Source organism: Kogia breviceps, chromosome 3 (assembly GCF_026419965.1).
Source record: "Kogia breviceps isolate mKogBre1 chromosome 3, mKogBre1 haplotype 1, whole genome shotgun sequence".
In the NCBI taxonomy this organism is placed as follows: Eukaryota; Metazoa; Chordata; class Mammalia; order Artiodactyla; family Physeteridae; genus Kogia; species Kogia breviceps.
The window spans coordinates 149,924,474-149,943,531 of record NC_081312.1 but is presented as its reverse complement, the minus strand read 5'-3'; the positions used below and the strand labels follow the sequence as shown (position 1 = coordinate 149,943,531).

General features: G+C 43.1%; 1 protein-coding gene across 2 annotated transcripts in view; it reads right to left on the bottom strand.

Moving 5' to 3' along the window:
• The window catches only part of ABHD2 (abhydrolase domain containing 2, acylglycerol lipase), a 101,247-nt gene that overhangs the window by 19,890 nt on the left and 62,299 nt on the right, over positions 1 to 19,058 (bottom strand). For both annotated transcript variants that reach the window (XM_059056346.2, XM_067029875.1), the window contains 2 exons: positions 18,666 to 18,833; positions 699 to 882 (listed from right to left, as the gene is read on the bottom strand). In XM_059056346.2, coding sequence (XP_058912329.1) covers positions 699 to 882; positions 18,666 to 18,833 — 352 coding nt within the window. The remainder of the gene's footprint in view (positions 1 to 698; positions 883 to 18,665; positions 18,834 to 19,058) is intronic.

Here is a 19,058-nt window from a genome sequence, read left to right as displayed (position 1 = left end):
GTGTGTGTGTGTGTGTGTGGTGACTCTGGAGTGATCTAGGACAACACTGACCTGGTAGGGGGGTCAGAGCAGACGATAATGTCCTCCTAGGACTACTCCTTCGGGGTTCTGTTGTCGGGAGATTAAGGGGAGAGGTAAACCTTTACCCAGTAGGTCATCTCTTGTGTGTGATTCTGGGATGCCTGAGAGAGATGACTATTTGACAGTGAGGGCATGGATTAAATGGTTTCTAAAGACCCCTTCCAGATGCTACCTGAGACTCAACTCTTTGGTAGACAGGAGGAATCTGGGGTCATAAGGCCCAGTTCTCAGACCCTGGTTCACTAAGTCTCCTCTGTTTTCATAAACCCACAGGGCTACAAAACTCCTGGAGCACGAACAGAGTTAAGTCATCTCACAGAGACTCCAAAGGGAACAGCAGCTATTAATGGGGGCTTTGGCTTATTCAATGACAGATCTGATCCCAAAATAGAGCTGCATATCCCAGGCTTAAGGGGTCTGATAGGACAAATCCAGTGTACGATGTGGAAGCAAAACAAGGTGAATACAAGACCCAGAAATTTCTGCTCAGGCTGACCCAGCATTTCCCCTGCTCTTCATGGGCCAATGTCTGGTGCACTGGGGCATCTCAATAAACGAGTGCTAACTGGAGGACCAATGGCAGAAAGAAGTGGGAGCATGTGGCCAGGATCACTCACCTCAGTGCACTGTAGCCCTGGCACACGCTGACGCAGCACAGAACCTTTTCTTGGTTGGCCTGGGTCTCCCCCAAGTATTTACACACGATGTTACCGCCCAGGCTAAAGCCCACGACCACCAGCTGGGTCAGGGGATATGTCTTCTTGATGTAGTTTACCATGGCTCCAAATTCCCAGGTGCAGCCTATGGGAAGAGAGGTAAGATGACTTGGTCATTTTGGGTGCAACAAAGATTGGAGAAAATGTGAGCTGGAAGGTTACTAAGTGGGTGTTAAGACTCTAATAGAGAGAGAGAGAGAAATATATACGTATGCAGCCAGCCCTCTGTATCTGCTGGTTCTGCATCCGTGGATTCAACCAAATACAGATTGAAAATCTTCAGAAAAAAATCCCAGAAAGTTCCAAAAAGCAAAACTTGAATTTGCCATGCACCAGCAACTATTTACATAGCATTTACATTGTATTAGGTATTATAAGTAATCTAGAGATGTTTTAAAGTATACAGAGGATGTGCATAGGTTATACGCAAATATTATGCCATTTTATATATGGGACTTGAGCATCTGTGGATATTGGTATCTGTGGGGTTCCTGGAACCAATCTCCTGAGGATACTGAGGGACGACTGTATAGGAGAGTGTGTGTGTGTGTGTGTGTGTGTGTGTGTGTGTGTGTGTGTGTGTGGAGAGAGAGACACACATACATTCAGCCAGACAGGCAGACTGCTCTTTGGCTGCCTGCAGCAAAGTTCCCAGATGCCCCTCAGCATTAGAGGAAACACGGCATTAGTAGTGCCCGTGAGGGAAGGGACCATGTATCAAATGCTTGTACAATGTTCCTTTAAAGATGGGTTGTGACCTATCTGGATACTCATGGAAATTAAAACAGATATTCAGGGTGTACATGAGCACCTGTGTTTGTATACACAGGTAAACAAAACAAGAGCAACACTCTTTGGGGTTAGCTTCTTAGGCTACAAAATAGGATGTTACACCCACATTACAATGATTCATGGTGTTAAGAAAAGTACCAAGTGGATGTTATTTAGAGGACTGCCTTGTCAATGTGGGGAAGGGAAGGAGAGACAAACTTCAGTCCAGAGGGACGGCCAAGATGCTCTGTGGGATTAGGATAAAATGTTCTTGGTGATGTAGGGACAGGTGCCGTGGGAGACAGATCCATTCAGAAACGTACAGAGGAGACTTCTGAACGGAGAGGGTGTTTGGGCTCAGTCTTCCTGGGAGGGATGATGTCAACTGGTGTCCCTCTGGGAAGTTGGTGAAGTCATGTTATGTATCAGCAGCTTTGCGAAGAGGAGGAGGTTAGTGGCCATACAATGAAGGGGCTCATCACATCCTTCTAAGGCCCAGCCCCAGACTCAGCAGGGAGACAACTTAAAATAAAACCTAACAGGGAAAGTGAGGGACTTTGCCAAGAGGCATGTACGAGACAGACCAGCATGAAGACAGTATGGATTTTGTTCGTTGAAAAAAAAAAAAAAGAAAACAGACTTCTTCCACATCTTCCTGCTTATCAAAGCCAGCTCAGAGGGCTGCACATCCCTAAGGGAGTTGAACGGCTCCTCTCCTAACCCACAAACCCTGAGGGACACGACCCTCTGAGCTGGGACAAGCTCCCCCTTGGATCTGTCTTCCTCTTAACAGTGGAAGGCCAGCACAACCCCATGCAGGGGTTCTCAGCCCATGGGGTACACAGAATCACCTGGAGAGGGTGTTAGAAACAGGCATTCCTGGGCTTCACCCCTAAAGAAGCTTATTCAGTAAGACGGTGGCCAGGCCCAGGAATCTGCATTAAATGTGTTTTTTTTGAGTTGGTTATTCATGCACATGGCACAAAATTCAAATGACACAAAAGATGTGGTAAAAGGTACTTTCCTATACTCTTTTAAAAAATACCAATGGCAGCATACATATTGCTTAGCAGTGGTTTTTTTTTTTTTTAAACAATATGTTTCGGAAGCCATTGTGTAACAATACACATAAAGCTGCCTTCTGTTTTATTTTTATTTTTAATGAGGTATAACATACACCCAGGAAAGTGCACAATCGATGAATCTATGCATTTACACCCATGCAACCACTGTGCAGATCAAGACGGAAAATATTCCCGACACTCCTAGAGGCCCCCTCGCGCCTCTTTCCAGACAAAATCCCCCAGACTTTGACTAATGATCACAATTTGAAAGTGTTCAGAGCTCCTGAGGCTTGGAAGGTGGCAAAAGATGCTTAAGACTAGGGGAAAAACTGGGGGCCGAGAGCTGCTCCCTCCCAACATGGAAAGACCCAGATGTCACCCTGAAAAGGAAATACGTCTCTCTCTCCATTGAGATATAAGAGATCAAGTCTCCTATTTTTCTCCCTCCCGCACCCAGCAGAGACTGGGGCACCTTGCAGCCCTTCAATAAATAGCTGATGAATTGAGTGGATTCTGAAGGCCTCTGATGGGTCCTGGTGACAGCCTCCTGGAGCAACAAAAAGCTGGTCCAGAGGGAACCCTGACTCTTAACTTAGGAATCTGAAATGCCAGACTTTTATCCCCACCTAGGTCATTTATCCAAGTTTCTCTTTTTAAAAAGGTAGCAATAGAAGGAATGTTATATCTCTAGGAAACGCTAGGTTTTAAATGGGGAGATGTGATATAAAAGAGGAGAGGGGAGTCTTCAAACACACTCAGCTGATATCACGGCTGCTCAGGCATGCAACAAATAAAGAATTCAGAAATCCTGTTAGAGATATTTGCTCACCTCTCTTAGGCCATAAGAGGCCTTAAAAACACAGTCTTAATGAGGCAGTCTGGCCCTGCGGCTGAGTGAAAGAGCTCTGTGGTCACACTGTTTAGGGTAGGCCCCTTTAGTGTCCCCCAATGTTCTCAACTTCCCAATGATGACAAGCAAATCCTGGGGTACAAGGAAAACCTATACCTCTGGGCTCCCTGCTGGAGTCTCAGAGTCCACAGATACAGCATGGGGTCTGGCAATGGGTACTTTTAACAAATACTCCAAATGATTTTTATCCTGAGGGAACTTTGGAAAATACCTTGGGCAAGTAACAAACCATTCTGGGTCTGTTTCTGCTTCTGTAAAATGGAGGTAATAATGGTGAATACCTTACAGAGTTGGTTGCAGGACTGAGTAAAGTGATGCAGGTAAAAGGCTTAGACCAGGGCATAGCAAGTATTCAATGTTAACTATTATTATAACTGTTATTTCTCTTCTCTTTTAAAAATATTATTTAAATACACCCATGTTCATAGCAGCTTTATTCACATAGCCAAAAGGTGGAAGCAACCCAAGAGTCCATCAACAGATGAATGGATAAACCAAATGTGGTACATGTATACAATGGAATATTATTCCATCTTAAAAAGGAAGGAAATTAACACATGTTGCAAAATGGATGAATCTTGAGGACATTATGCCAAGTGAAAAAAGCCAGACACAAAAAGACAAATACTGTCAGATTCCACTTACATGAAGTACCAGGAGTAGTCAAATTCACAGAGATAGAAAGTAGAATGGTGGTTGCTAGGGGTTGGAGGGAGGGGAAATGGGGAGTTGTTGTTTAATGGGTATTGAGTTTTAATTTTGCAAGATGAGAAGTGTTCTGGAGATTGATTGTGCAACAATGTGAATGTACTTAACACTATTGAACTGTACATTTAAAAATGATGAAAATGGTAAATTTTTGTGTATTTTACCACAATTTTAAAAAATCATTTAAACAAGGGATTGTAGCTTAACACTTGAAAAGGTCAATCTAGATTTCTAGATTTTTCTCCAAAGCAGTGTTCTGTGATCTGACTGCACATTAGAATTACCTGAGGATCTTGTAAAACAACAAATACTAATGCCTGGGCCCTCCCCAAACTAATTAAATCAGACTATCTGAGGGTAGGACCCGGGCATGGGTGTCCTTTTATGAGATCTCCAGGTGACTCTAAAATGCAACCAGGGCTGAGAACCACTGTTCTAGGGAACAAGGATCCCTTTGGCTCAGACCAATAGGAGAAAGCATTCTTTAAGGCATACTCCCACTTGGTCTCTGGGCCAGCCTTTTCAGACTTCCCTTTCCACTTGCAGTAAGTAACCTGCCCACATGGAGGCACTGCTCTGCCTTTTGGAAGCTTCTGAAGCAGGGCTGTTGCCCTGGTAGCTGCTTTCCAAATATTTCCTCAAAGCCAGGTTTCTGTAGTGGGTGAACCCCTGCTCAACCCAACCGGGCACCTCTACCGGGTCCATCAAACTCCTAACAAAAACAATCTTTAAAGCCCTAAATACGCACAACTGCTTTCTGGTAATCATTCTTGTAGAGTGGATCAGAAAAGCTGCATTGAGGTTAAATATTACTGCGAGAAAAATGCGCCAGCCCAGCGGTTCTCAAAGTGTGGTCCCTGGCCCACACAATTCCCAGGCATTATTGCCTGGGAATTGTTCAAAATGCAAGTTCTTATGCCTCACGCCACCTAATGAATCAGAAACTCTAGGGGTGGGATCTAAACAGCGGGCTCATTAAGACACAGATTACTAGGTCCCACCTCCAGAATCTTTGATTCAGGAGGTCTGGGTGGGATGAGAATTTTCATTTCTAGCAAGTTCCCAGGCAATGTTGGTCCAAGGACCACACTCTGAGAACCCCTGTCTGAGTTGATAGGAGAGGTGGGTAAAACCTTCAATTTTCTGTTTCTTTTGTCTTGTAAAAGGGCGGGTCAGAGAGATGCTTCATGTCACTCACAGTGAAATAAATGCAAATTAAAACGACAATTCGCAATCCTTTTCCACTGCCCGAATTAGAAAAGATCAACTTTGCCAATGCCCAGCACTTGGGAGGGTGTGGGTACCAGGCCTGCTGGTCCATCCACTGATGTGGGAGTGGGCACTGGAATAGCCTTCAGAAGACAATGTGGTAACATTTATTAATGCTTTTAGAAGGACAAACCTTTGGTCCGGCAATTGCACTTTGGGGGACTTTATACTGCAGATGTGTGCGAAGATCATATGTGCAAGAATGTTTCCTGCAGCGCTGTTTGTAGCAGCAAAGGATTGGAAATAACCTAAATTTCCACCAGTAAGAGGACTAGTTAAATTTCTGTGAAAAAGAACGACGTAGAGTCCGGTCTGCTGATGTGGAATGACCCTGAGCCAGCTTACTGAGGGACCAAAACGAGAGCGTGTACTGTGTGTATTTGTGTTTTTAAAGGGATTATATGTGTACACATATCTGATTGAATATTTGCTGAAAAACTATGGCAGTTATTGTTATTATTATTATTTTTTTGAAGAGGAGAACCAGGGGCTAGGATGGGAAGAAGACATAGTTTGACTCATTGCGATAGATTTTTGCACCGTCTGAATGTTTTTCCTGTGTATATACATTACTTTTTCAATAAAAATCCAGGCAGTTAAAAATTCTAGTGAAAATGAAGAATAATTTCTTAAAAAGATGTTTAAATCTCCTTAGACCAGTTTCAACTATGCTAAATACACCCAACACATCCCTCATGCTGGGGCAGTGATGTGTGCAGCTTGTGATGGGGACATTATTTGCCCGTATAAGAAATGGTACTAAGGGACTTATTGTCAATTGTTTCTACCACCATTTCCTTGGGATTCTGCCTTATTTTTTCATCCCTTGGCTAATTATTTGTATCTTTAAGTTTTGTTCTACCATTGAATGAGCCTATTATACTATAAACGCCATCAAGCAAAGATATTCCTGGTGTTGTTCACCACTGTATCTGTGGGGCCAGGCACTCAGAGGGCACTCAGTCACTATCATCTAAACTAATGGGCAGGAGGCACTACGTTCCAGGCCCTGTGCTAGGCCCTGTCAGTGAGTGGGAGCCCCGGGCTTTGGACCCATGTCTGACCCCATAGCCCAAGTCCTTTGTCTTGTATCCCAAATCTACATAAGTAATTGCACGGCCAGGATTTATTTTTCAATTGTGAAAAGTCTTACTTTTTCACCATCTGATGCCTTTTGGACCTACCTATCTTTATCCAGGTCTGAGACTAATTATTTTAGACCTAGAGGAGATGTTCAGATGTCACTGGGGCAGTTATAAAACTTGGATTTTGTAACTCGGATTTGCTACACTACAGAGGAGCAATTACAGCTAATCGTGTAGGCACTATGGGAGCCTCAGTTTAATTAAATTCAAGCACTTCTGATCTGGATAAAAGGCCAGGTCTACATAATCCTAGACAAGCTGTTGGGTGTTTTGTGAAGAGCTGCCATCTCTCCCAGGCAAGGGAAAGGCAAGGACATGGTGTCTGCCCAGCTCCAGGATCAGCCTGCTGGTAGATGCAGGGTCCGCCCGGGATCTCCACCTGATGTCAGTTACCAAACACCCTCAGTGTCTGGGAACCCCTCCCTGGGCTCTTTTATTAAGAGCTGCAGCTACCTGTTTTTTTAATACTAGGAGGATTTTAATGAGGTTCTATGTATTTAATCCTTAAAGGATTAGCACCAATAACAAGATTTAGGTATATAATCTTTTTTTTAATGTTTCTATAGCCCACTTTAAAAAAATTTTAATCATATTTAAGTGTACAGTTCAGTGGCACTAAGTACATTCACATTGTTGTGCAACTCTCACCATCATCCATCTCCTGAATTTTGCACCTTCCTAAACTGAAACTCTGTCCCCATTAAATAGTAACTCCCCATTCCCCCTCACCAACCCCGCCAGCGACCCCAGCCCCTGGCATCTACCAATGTACTTTCAGACTCCATGAATTTGACTATTCTAGGTCCCTTGTATAAGTGGAATCAAACAGTATTTGTCTGTACCTAATGTATATTGGAATGCATTTTTAAGGTTAACTTAATATATGTCCTGCAAACAGATTGTACCTTTTCCTCCCCCCTGTGCTATACAGTAGGCCCTTATATAATCTTGCTGCAGCTTTTTAAGACGATGAAATAGGAGGCACTAACCTGGCCTGAGAGAGATGAGTACCACAGGCCTATGTTGGAAAAACAAACTGCTGAGGACAGGAGAGACCTTTTTCTTGTACCTTCCATCTATTTCAAAAGCCATTTCCCCCAAAATGGCACTATCATGACTCAGTCTGCTCAAATACAAGGACCCAGAGACGTGGTCTTCCTTGTGGATGGAGACTTTGAGTCATCTCTGTATCCTCCACTCCAGGCACATGGTGGGCGTGCCACTGATGGAGCTGGGTAAGAAGGAAGTTTGCATCGTGCAGCATGAAAGCACACAGTCTCAGCCAGCGTGATTGAGCAGGGGACGGGAAAGAAGAACCTAAATGTCCTTCCCACTAAATTTAATGCAAGAGAGTGGTCAGCTAACAACATGGCTCGCTGGCAGACTGTTGGGGGCCTAGCAGCCCCTAGCATTTTCACAGTGAAGGTGTGTGAGTCATTTCTTAGAGCTGTGGGCAAGCTGCTGCAAAGCTGACTCACTCGGGAAGAAAACAGCTGTAGAAATAAAGTGAGAGCCCTCTTTGCCCACCATATTAATTTGCCTTGTCTTTATCTCTGAAACAAACATTTTCACAAACGAGTGCTTTTGGCTTTGTTTCCCGGGGTACAGGATGCTGAAAACTGCCCTCTTCTGTCTGAAGGTTAAATATTCAGATCTCATCCTAAAAGCACAGATCTGTCAATACTCCTCCACAGTCCTGCTCCCAATATTACTCCCCAACATTTCCCCTAAACTCTGGGCACCCTCTCAAAGCTCGATGACTCTCAGCAGATGGTCTTGTCAGATGTTTTACTAAGATGCTTGAGCTTCTGCAAATTCACTGCCTTCACTTCCCCATTCTCCCTCTCTCTTCACCCACCTCCCCTCCCTCCCCCCTTCCCACAGTGTACTTCTGCCATTATCATACTCGACTGTTGCAGAGGCAACACAGTTCCTGGTTGTCATCTGGAATCATGAATACGATTCAAAATGTAGTCTGCTTCACAGATGTAGAGAACAAACGTATGGACACTAAGGGGGGAAAGTGGCGGTTGGGGGGAGTGGTGGTGTGATGAATTGGGAGATTGGGATTGACATATCTACACTAATATGTATAAAATACATAGCTAATAAGAACCTGCTGTATAAAAAATAAATAAAATTCAAAAAAACCACAAAATGGAGTCTGCATCAATTAAAATGGTAGACATGAAAAGCTTACAGAAACATTTATGTTCATGATCTAATCAAATACCTTCAGCTAGATTGAGCAGTTACTTCTACTTCTAACAAAGTAGAAGTTTCTTAAGAATCACTGTCTGCCACTCTTTGTGGCAAAATGCCTTGGATCATGGGTGATCTCTACAGCATGCTGTATAGCAGGGTGACCATACACCTTAGTTTGCCTGAGAGAGTCCTGGAGTTTGTCTGTTATTCTGATGCAGTTATTAGTAAGATCCTTTTTCACTCTCAAAGGTGACCCAGTTGGGTTGCTAAATTATATGGTGACCCCAGGTACAGGGCTTCCCTCCCTTCTAAGATGGAAATGCTGTCCCCTAAGCAAGGCAAAATTTTCTAACCTTACATTGAGGTTCCAAAAGACAGTAAAAAAAAAAATCCAGTATTAAACCCAATTGGACTTTAATGAGCTCCTCCTCCAAGCAATAGAAGATGATGCTGTGATTTCATGTACCTCTTCTCAGCTTGATGTCTAATGTAAGAAAGCCAAACGTTTAGAAATAAGGGAAGAGCCCACTTCACTGTTTAAACTCACAGGAAAAGGCAATTTAAATCGTTTGAGACCATTTTCAATGTCAAAATGTCCTAGGTTGGTGTTCAGTCATAAGTTCTTAGGAGGTTCATGATTCTAAGGGACTCAGTCACCTTATGGGGGCCAATGCAAGGTTATTATTTTTATTCCTTTCATCTGATATAGAAAAGACTTTTAAAAAATCTTAAATTTTTCCTCTAATCAAGATCAAACTCATAGACCCTTTGTCACTTGGCTCTTAACTTTCTGGTCATAAGACTTCAAGGTCAGTCTTAGAAATGGAGGTCAGAATAACCACAACTGGGATCATTCTGGTTTTTAGTTCGTTTCCTTGGCTGGTGGACTTGACCCTGCTCTACTTTGCTCTGAATATGAATACTGGACTGCTGGGGTAAGGCATTTAGCCAAAGACAAAGATGGAGCAGAATATTTTCTGAATTTACTGGTCCCCTGTAGCATCACTGACAACATTACTCATATTCCTAACACTGCCTAGGTTAGAAAATCAATTAAGTCAATTGTTCACTACCGCAGTGTTCCAATTAAAGACTAGGCTCTGTATGATAAACACACTTCAAAAAAATTTTCAAGACTTCTATGCTTTCCTTCATTTTCAAGTGTTATTCATTGATCTCATCCAGAAGATAGGGTTATGGACCCCCGGTCTGTTCCAGCAAAGTATCGTATTTAAATAAGAAATTTAAAAGACTGATAAATTCTACCCTTGTGGGTTCTACTAATCATCCTAACAGTTTCACATTTTGTCTTTGGTCAGATCAGATAATGTCATGTAATTCATCAAAAGGGAAACCTTTAATATCTGCTGGTTAAAAAAAAAATCTATGAACTATTCTGAGGCAAGTGGTGAGGAATTTTTTTAAAGAATGAAAATAATTTTTAGAAAGTTAAAATATAGCTAATAAACATGTACTACAATAAAAACAACTTGCCAGTACTGATTTTGAATATAGAAGCCAGTAACATTGAGCTGGAGGTGTGTGACCACCCCCCCTACCCTCAGCCTGGGCCCACCAGATTTGGCAAGGAGCCAGTACTGAAGGTTATGAAGCTGGAAAGCAAGCACTGCACCCTTCAAAATAACCACCGGGGCCTTGCCATCCCTGTAAAAAGAGTCGTAACTCAGACCAAGCTCAAAACAGAAATTTATGCTCGACAAGCACTGCTTCTCAAATTGGCCCTTATGACAGTTCACAGGCAGTCAACTGGTTGAAGCCGACATAGAGGCTAGGCCATTTAACTGTTCAAGTAAACTTTCGCCTTTTCTCCTCTAAGTGGGCTCACAGAAAACACAAAGTAAGAGTGGAAGACTAATAAAGACAGTAATCATTGGCATTTACTGGTATTTGCTGGGCCTCATGCTGTGTACTTTTATATTAATGCTAACTTCCCCAACTGCGGAATTCAAATTCCCATCTGTTGGACTCTAAAACACTGCCTTTTCCTTATGCAGGCATTTCCTGAGCAACTCTCTCTAAGTGATATGCTAGATGCAGGAGATTAACAAGAACATAATATAAAAATTTAATATTAAAGTCTGGCCCCTGTCCTTAAAAAGGTTGCTGTTGGTAAATATTCTTTTTGGACAAGCCCAGCCAGTAAGTGCAGACTGATTGGGACAATTTCCCCCCCTTCCCTCGATGGTGAGCTGTTCTTCACTAGAATGGGAGCTTCAGAAAAGCAGGGACTTGGATTCCTACCTGTATTGTCATCACAGGGTCTGGCCTCATGAATGTCTGGTAGGATGTGAGATAAACAAAATCCAGAGCCCAAACCCAACAGGCCTGTTTCTGTGGCTCTGAGAAGCTCCTGTCTGCTCTTTTGCCTTAAACCTAAAATGTATCCAACTGGGAACTACTTCCTTACTCCTTAGAACTATCAGCAGGATGCAGTCCCTTACATGGAAAGGCTATGTAGCCTGTTGTTCAAAAGCATGGACTCCAGGACTAGACTGCCTGGGATGGAAACCTGGATCACCCACTCATCAGCTTTGTGATCTGGAGCCAGTTATTCAACCTTTTTTTAAAAAAAATTTTTATTGGAGTATAGTTGATTTACAATGTTGTGTTAGTTTCAAGGTGTACACAGCAAAGTGAATCACTTATACATACACATATATCCACTCTTGTTTAGATTCTCTTTCCATCTAGGTCATTACAGAGTACTGAGTAGAGTTTCCTGTGCTATACAGTACGTGCAAGTTACTCAACCTTGCCGGGCCTCAGTTTCTTCATCTGTAAAAGGGGGATGACTGATTTAATACATCCTATAAAGTACTTAGAACAGTGCCTGGCACACAACAAGTGCTATGTAAGCGACAGCTACTAATAAAAACAGTAATGGCTACTACCACCATAGTGGGGACAAATCTTTTTAATGCTCAACTATCTCCCTGCTCCCCTTTATTCTAATAAGCAATATCATAAATAGGAAATGAACACTACGACAGAGGTGGTACTGAGTTGAGGTTAAGAATTACGTAGTTTGAATGCTGGTCCTACCACTTACTGGTTGTGTGACCCCATGCAAGGTACTTAACCTCCCTGAGCCTGGGAAGTGGGGAAACTAACGCCTACCTCCGAGGCATCAGGAGGATCAAGGGAAGTAATACCCATGCATGCTCAGCACATGCCTGGCACTGTTAGTGTGAGATAAATGGTAACTGCTGTCATGCAGGATTTTCCTTAATGAATTTATGTTTCAAAGGCAGCACAAAGGATTCATGTGATTCTAAGTCACAAGAATGTAAGGTTATCCACTTAGGAAATTCTTCTCTTCAAGAGATCTATTTTCAAAAATTGCTAATCACATCAGCAAAGATGCCCAATAACAAGGGATTAGTGCTTACGTGGTTTAGAACAGAGTTAGTTTGATCAGTGGGAAAAGGTCTTTTGCAATTTTCTCAGAGAGGTCTGGGGCGGGGGGAGACAGGAAAAGAAGAATGAGGGCTTCATGCTGATGCCCTCTTTAGTTTGCTCTGGTCAATATCACAGTTTCCAAAGGCCAGAAGAGTATCATAGTGACTGGAAGGCCTGCCATCTGCTCCAGAGTGACACGGTTTGCATAAGGACAGGTCATACAACCAATAAGGCACACCTGTTTGAGACATGCTAGTCTGCACAACATCACCTTCCAGCCACAACCTGTCATTTCGCACCCTTCCCCTCAGTCCTCATTCAGGCAACACCGACCTAGTGAGCATTTTCTACGGGCCAAGCAGGGTTCGAGGCCCTGGGGGGCTAGAACAGGAGCACAAAGACCCCGGGCACTTGTGGAGGGGAATTGGGGATGGGGAGACAGGAAATAAACATGTAAACAAATACAACATTTCACCAAACCATACGTGCCTTGAAGAATGTGAAGCGGGGGATTAGACAGAGAATGACTGGGGGCAAGGGGAGTCTTGGAAGGGTTCTCCAAGAAGGTGCCATCTTGGTTGAGTCCTGCGTGACAAGGTGAAACCTGGTGAGACAAAAGAAGGGCCCTCCACACAGAACTTGGGCAGACCTGAGGTCAGCAGGCCCCTCAGGCCAGTGCCTGGTGCCCATGTATGTTCTGGATGGGCTGTGCCATGTCCCAGGGATCAGGACCCCCTTCATGTCACATCCAGTTACCCCACATGGAAGAGGCTGACTTGATTGGGTCTATTAAAAGTGAAGGGAAGGAGGGACTTCCCTGGTGGCACAGTGGTTAAGAATCTGCCTGACAATGCAGGGGACACAAGTTCGAGCCCTGGTCCGGGAAGATCTCACATGCTGCGGAGCAAATAAGCCTGTGTGCCACAACTACTGAGCCTGCGCTTTAGAGCCTGCGAGCCACAGTTATTGAAGCCCACGCGCCTAGAGCCTATGCTCCGCAACAAGAGAAGCCACTGTAATGAGAAGCCTGTGCACCACAATGAAGAGCATCCCTCGCTCCCTGCAACTAGACAAAAGCCCACGTGCAGCAACAAAGACCCAACGCAGCCAAAAATAAATAAATAAATAAATGTCAAAAACAAAACAAAACAAATGGTATGGATATTTGACAATTAAAAAAAAAGAAAAGGAGATTAGGACACAGAGACACAGACATGGACACACAGAGAGACAGCCATCTATAAACCAAGGAGAGAAACCTTTGCAAACCTGCCAACAGTTTGAACTTAGACTTCTAGACTCCAGAACTGTGAGAAAATACATTAATTTAAGCCACCCAGGCTATGGTATGTTGCTTTGGTAGCCCTAGCAAACTAAAACAGTTTACAGAGAGTCCATGTACCTTAGCATCACACACTGAAACAGTCACAGATGAGATGATAGGCTGTCTGGGACTTGCTCCAAAACGATCTTGGAAGGGGGATGCAGGAAAGGTGTGGTTTATGGATGAAATAAGATTGGCCAGAAGCTGAGTACTTGTTGAGGTTGAGTGATGGGTACAGAGGGGTTTATTCTGAGTTCATTTTACTATTCTCTCTACTTTTCTATACTTTGAACATTTCTGTAATAAAAAGGTAAAAGAAAAAAACTGAAGAGGAAACAAAGAACGTGTAAGACCTACATCTATGGCTCTCAGCCCAGTCGTGGGGGGGAACCTTATACTCCTGGGGGCTGGCCCCTGGCCTTGGTATCTTTCAGAAGTTCCCCAGGGGAATTCTAATGTTGATAACCACTGAACTAGAAGTTCTTTATGGGAGAAATAAAGGAAGACTTGAAGGGAAGTTCCATATTCCTGGATGAGAAAACACTATAACAACGTAACAACGAACTTTTCCAAGTTAATTTATACAGTAAAATTTCTATTCAGAAATTGTGATACAGTGTGCTAGAGTTCACCAAAATCTACTTTCCCTCTCTGCGAACAACACATCTCCCCCACCCGACTGAAGTTAGACTTGACCATGTAATGTGCTTTGGCCAATAAATTGTGACTTCTACGGGTAATGCTCCAGATGGGGGCTGCTCCATGAGCCTGGGTGCTTAACTGAGGATGGTGATGGGACATAGGGCACCCCCGGCCAAGCCAGGATGGATCTGTCATGTGAGGAAGACATAAATCTTTGTTTTTAAACCAGTGAGATTTGGGGGGTTGTTTCCACAGCATAATCAAGTCCATCTTGACTGGTACAGAAACTCAACACAGAACTTGACAAAATAATTCTAAAGTTCAACTGAAAAAATAAACACGCAGAGAGACAACAGCATACGCTGAAGAAGCAATGGGTCAGGGTGAATCCTATCAGATATTAGGCCATATCACAAAGCAACAGTAATTAAAAATGAATGATAATAGGTATAGAAATAAAAGTCGACAAATATATTTATACTGAAGTATAGAAAGTCCATAAAAAGGCAACTTAGTCAATACAGGACTAAGTGTGATGAAGATTTTTCAGTTCTAGCTTGTTAACAGTTAAGCTGCCTCACTTTACCAGTGAAAAGTAACAAACATAGGCTTTGCTCTAATGTATGAGGCCACCTTTGTTGAAGGATTGCTCCTTATTCACCAGTCCAGGGAAACATTTATTAAAAACCCATTTTTTATTTTTATTTTTTAAAATTGCAGTATAGTTGATGTATAATATTATATAAATTACAAATGTACGATATAGTGATTCACAATTTTTAAAGGTTATACTCCACTTATATTTATAAAATATTTGAAAATCCTCCATGTTATACAATATATCCTTGTAGCTTTTTTTTTTTTTTTGGTTGTGCTTCATAGCCTGTGGGATCTTAGTTCCCCAACCAGGGATTGAACCCTCGTCCTTGGGCTCCTGGACCACCAGGGAATTCCCCTTTATAGCTTATTTTATACCTAAGATATAAAGTAAGAGGTTTCTACCTCTTAATCCCCTATATTGCCCCTCCCCCATTCCCTCTACCCACTGGTAACCACTAGTTTGTTCTCTATGTCTGTGAATCTGCTTCTTTTTTGTTATATTTACTAGTTTGTTGTGTTTTTTAGATGCCACATATAAGTGATATCATACACTACTTGTCTTTCTCTGTCTGACTTATTTCACTTAGCATAATGCCCTCCAAGTCCACCTGTGTTGTCGCAAAGGGCAAAATTTCATTCTTTAAAAACCCATTCTTTTAAACTAAAGTCATATCAATAGCACTTAAGGAAGCACTAACGCCTTCTTTAAGCTACCAGAGACGTTTTTGTTTGGATTTCAAGGCCTTAAGTGGTCACATTTGTTTGACCTTACTAACCGATGGTTAAACAATGCAACTCAACAGTTAAAAGATGTACTGATAAACAAAAGAACCAAATAGCACAGCTAGAAAAATCATCCATACCTTTAGGTACCTGTCTTTCTGGAAAACTACTAAAATATAATAAACTATAGGAATTTATTTCTAAAATTCTGATGAAACAAACGGTGACAACAACAAAACAGGAAAGTTAAATTACTATGAAAGATGTGGGTGCTGAGCTCACCCTAGATGGACTCACTTCACCCCATGGATTTTCCTTTCTCAAATTCTGCTCGCCAGCCCAGATGTGCCACTCTCTTAAAAGGCAGCTGTAGGGCTGTTTACCCCACAGCCCCCATCTCTCTATTTTTGAGCTCCAACCCCTCCTCACCTTGAGGACCTGGTTCAAATGCTTTTTCTGGGAGGACCCTGCCTTCCACGCGTGACTCCTTGCCTACGGAGACAGGCTGGATTCTCCACCCTGCTGCTGCGCGCCCACCAGATGCTCTCAACTGGTGCACTCATCATACTGTATTGTAATTATTATTGATATTCCCATCTTCCCCTGCAGAACACGTCTTATTTATCTGGGCCACACAGAGCACTGCTAATCTCTCACTAGCATTAACGGATCTTCAAGTATTTGAATAAATCGAACATTTCGTAAGTGGATACTACACGTTAGGCACTCAATTGCCTGCTAAGTCCTTAGTAACCCATATTTTTTTTTTTTTAACATCTTTATTTGAGTATAACTGTTTTACAATAGTGTGTTAGTTTCTCTTTTACAACAAAGTGAATCAGTTATACATATACATATGTTCCCATAACTCTTCCCTCTTTTGTCACCCTCCCTCCCACCCTCCCTATCCCACCCCTCTAGGTGGTCACTAAGTACAGAGGTGAACTCCCTGTGCTATGCTGTAGCTTCCCACTAGCTATCTAATTTACATTTGGTAGTGTGTATATGTCCCTGCCACTCTCTCACATCGTCACAGCTTACCCTTCCCCCTCCCCATATCCTCAAGTCCATGCTCTAGTAGGTCTGTGAGTAACCCATATTTAATTGTAAAACTGTAACCCCCACTTTGCAGCTGAAGAACCTGGAACTGAGGTTAAGCAAATTCAAGGTAACACAGCTGACCAGTGGCAGGGCTGGGGTAGCCTCTCTGTGACCACGTCCCACACTGAGCCGACTCGTCTCTGCTCCTTTATCCACCAGACTCCTTGACTTGTGTGCGAGTGCCCCCCAGTCTAGTCTCCTGTCTCTACAGCTCAGCACTCTGAGGGGCGGGGGCCTGGACTGCACAGGCCTAGCTCCTCTCCTAGGTTTCTGAAGGCCGGGGCGGCAAGATTCAGGCTCTTATCTTGGCTCTTCCACTTACGGGCTCTCTCCCTGCCCGAATTACCTAAACTCTGTGCTTCAGTCCCTCCATCACAATTTCACTCACCACCTCAAGGGCTGCTGTGGAGATGGAAGAGATCACATCCACGGGAAACAGCGGTACTGTGCTGGGCACAGTTAAGTGTTCTCGCTGGCATTTCTTGTCTTGTTGGCACTTCGTGCTGTTAGGTAGCACTCCCGTCCCAGGCCCTGCGGCCAAGCCACATTTCCCCATCCTCTACTTGTGCACCTGAATTTGTATATCCAAGTACAGGACCTTATAATTGTTCTCCATTGTTTTCGTTTTTGTTAGATACTGCCTGTTTCTGCCTTTTGATCCAAACCTGTCTCTCACTTACTCACTACTCCCCAGGTGCCTGCGTTATGTGTAAATCTGGACCTTCACCTGTATCTTCAAGCTACTGACCAAACTGTTGAACAGAAGGAAGGCTGTAAAATGGGTGTCTTTAGGTGGGAGTGCACAAGGAGAAGTGGGAAGGGGAGCCCCCAGCCTGGCACAGAGCAGGTGCCCCCGCTCACGCTTCCTCACCCATCCTCACATGCCACCAAGTGTGGAAAAAACCAGAGCAATATTACTAAAGGACAGTCTGACAATATGTCCAGACGAGCATAAAAAATGCTGACTCTGAAATTCTACTCCTGGAAATGTACTCCCAAGAAGACATTAAAGAGAAGAAAAAATTTCTATGCAAAAATATTTATGGCATCATTATTTAAAATGCTGAAAAACTTTAAATAACCTAAATGGCTACAAAGAGGAATGGTTAAATAAACTATAACAGGGTAATCCCAGCAATGTGGCTCTTTAAAAAGATTAAATATAATGACTATGCATCTTTATGTTAGTGAATATAAAGTTATTTAAATTAAGTTTCCATAGATATACACACTATGACTGCATCGAAATAAAAACTATGTGCACATAGATAAAAGAATGGGAGGATGAAGAAAGAGAAAATTAGTTATGGTGAGATTATAGATGTAATTTTCACTTGTTTCCCATGAAAACACCTCATAAGTGATGTGGTTATAAACACCACAAATGTTGGTACATATACAGACACATATTTTAAGTATTTATTATTTATGTGTGTTCAGTTAATCTGAAGGGAGAGTTAAATAAGATTTAAGAACGAGCGGTCCAGAACACAGAGCCTTACCTAACAAAGGACTTCGATGAAACACAAGAAGCATTTGTCTAAATATGAGATCCAATTCCCGTCCTCAAGCAGCCTGAAACCCACTGAGTTATTAATGTGCCAGACTCCCTTCGCACTAACATCCACATGCCTCATCACAACGCTGGCCTGCCAGTCACAAGAGTCCTGAGGAATGAGCATCAGGAGGGCATAGTGGTGAAGGGCATTAACTTACCAGCAGGGGGCGCTGTGCAAGACCATCCCCTGTGAGCTTTAGCCTCTGCCTCTGAGATGGGCTGAGATAGGGGTTGTTCCAGTGCCCAGCTGAGAGGCTGATGTGAGGCATGGCTTCTCAAATGCCCAGTTACAATTGTGTGCCCCACCAGCTCTTGCAGATGGGCACAAATTCTAAACTTAGAAAAGTAAGGCAGAAGCAGAAGTAGCAGCACACTTGGAGTGGGAACAGAAATAAGGGGTTCTCCACTTGGCTGTGCCCCAAGCTTACCGTAGGTGAACATGCGTGGTGAGGTCAGTTCAATGTTGGGCAAGGCGCCCAGGTGGTTCAGCACGGCACACCGATAGCCATTTTTCTGGGCGTAGTCAACGAAGGTGCGGATGTACTGCTTCTCGCTGTGATTGGCAATTCCAGGGCAGATGACCATGGTAACATCATCTATATGGTGGAGGAGGAGATTCCGAGATAGCCAATAAATAGTGACATGATAAATGGTCACAACTACATTTCATTGGCTTAGCCAACAGTAGGAGAGAATTTAATGTACATCTTGTCATTCATTTCTTTGGGAAAGAATACCTTTCCCTTCTAGCTGGAACTCTCTATATCAGTGCTTCTCAAATTATTTGTGGTGAAGGGTCAGTTTTTTAAAGTTCCAATCCA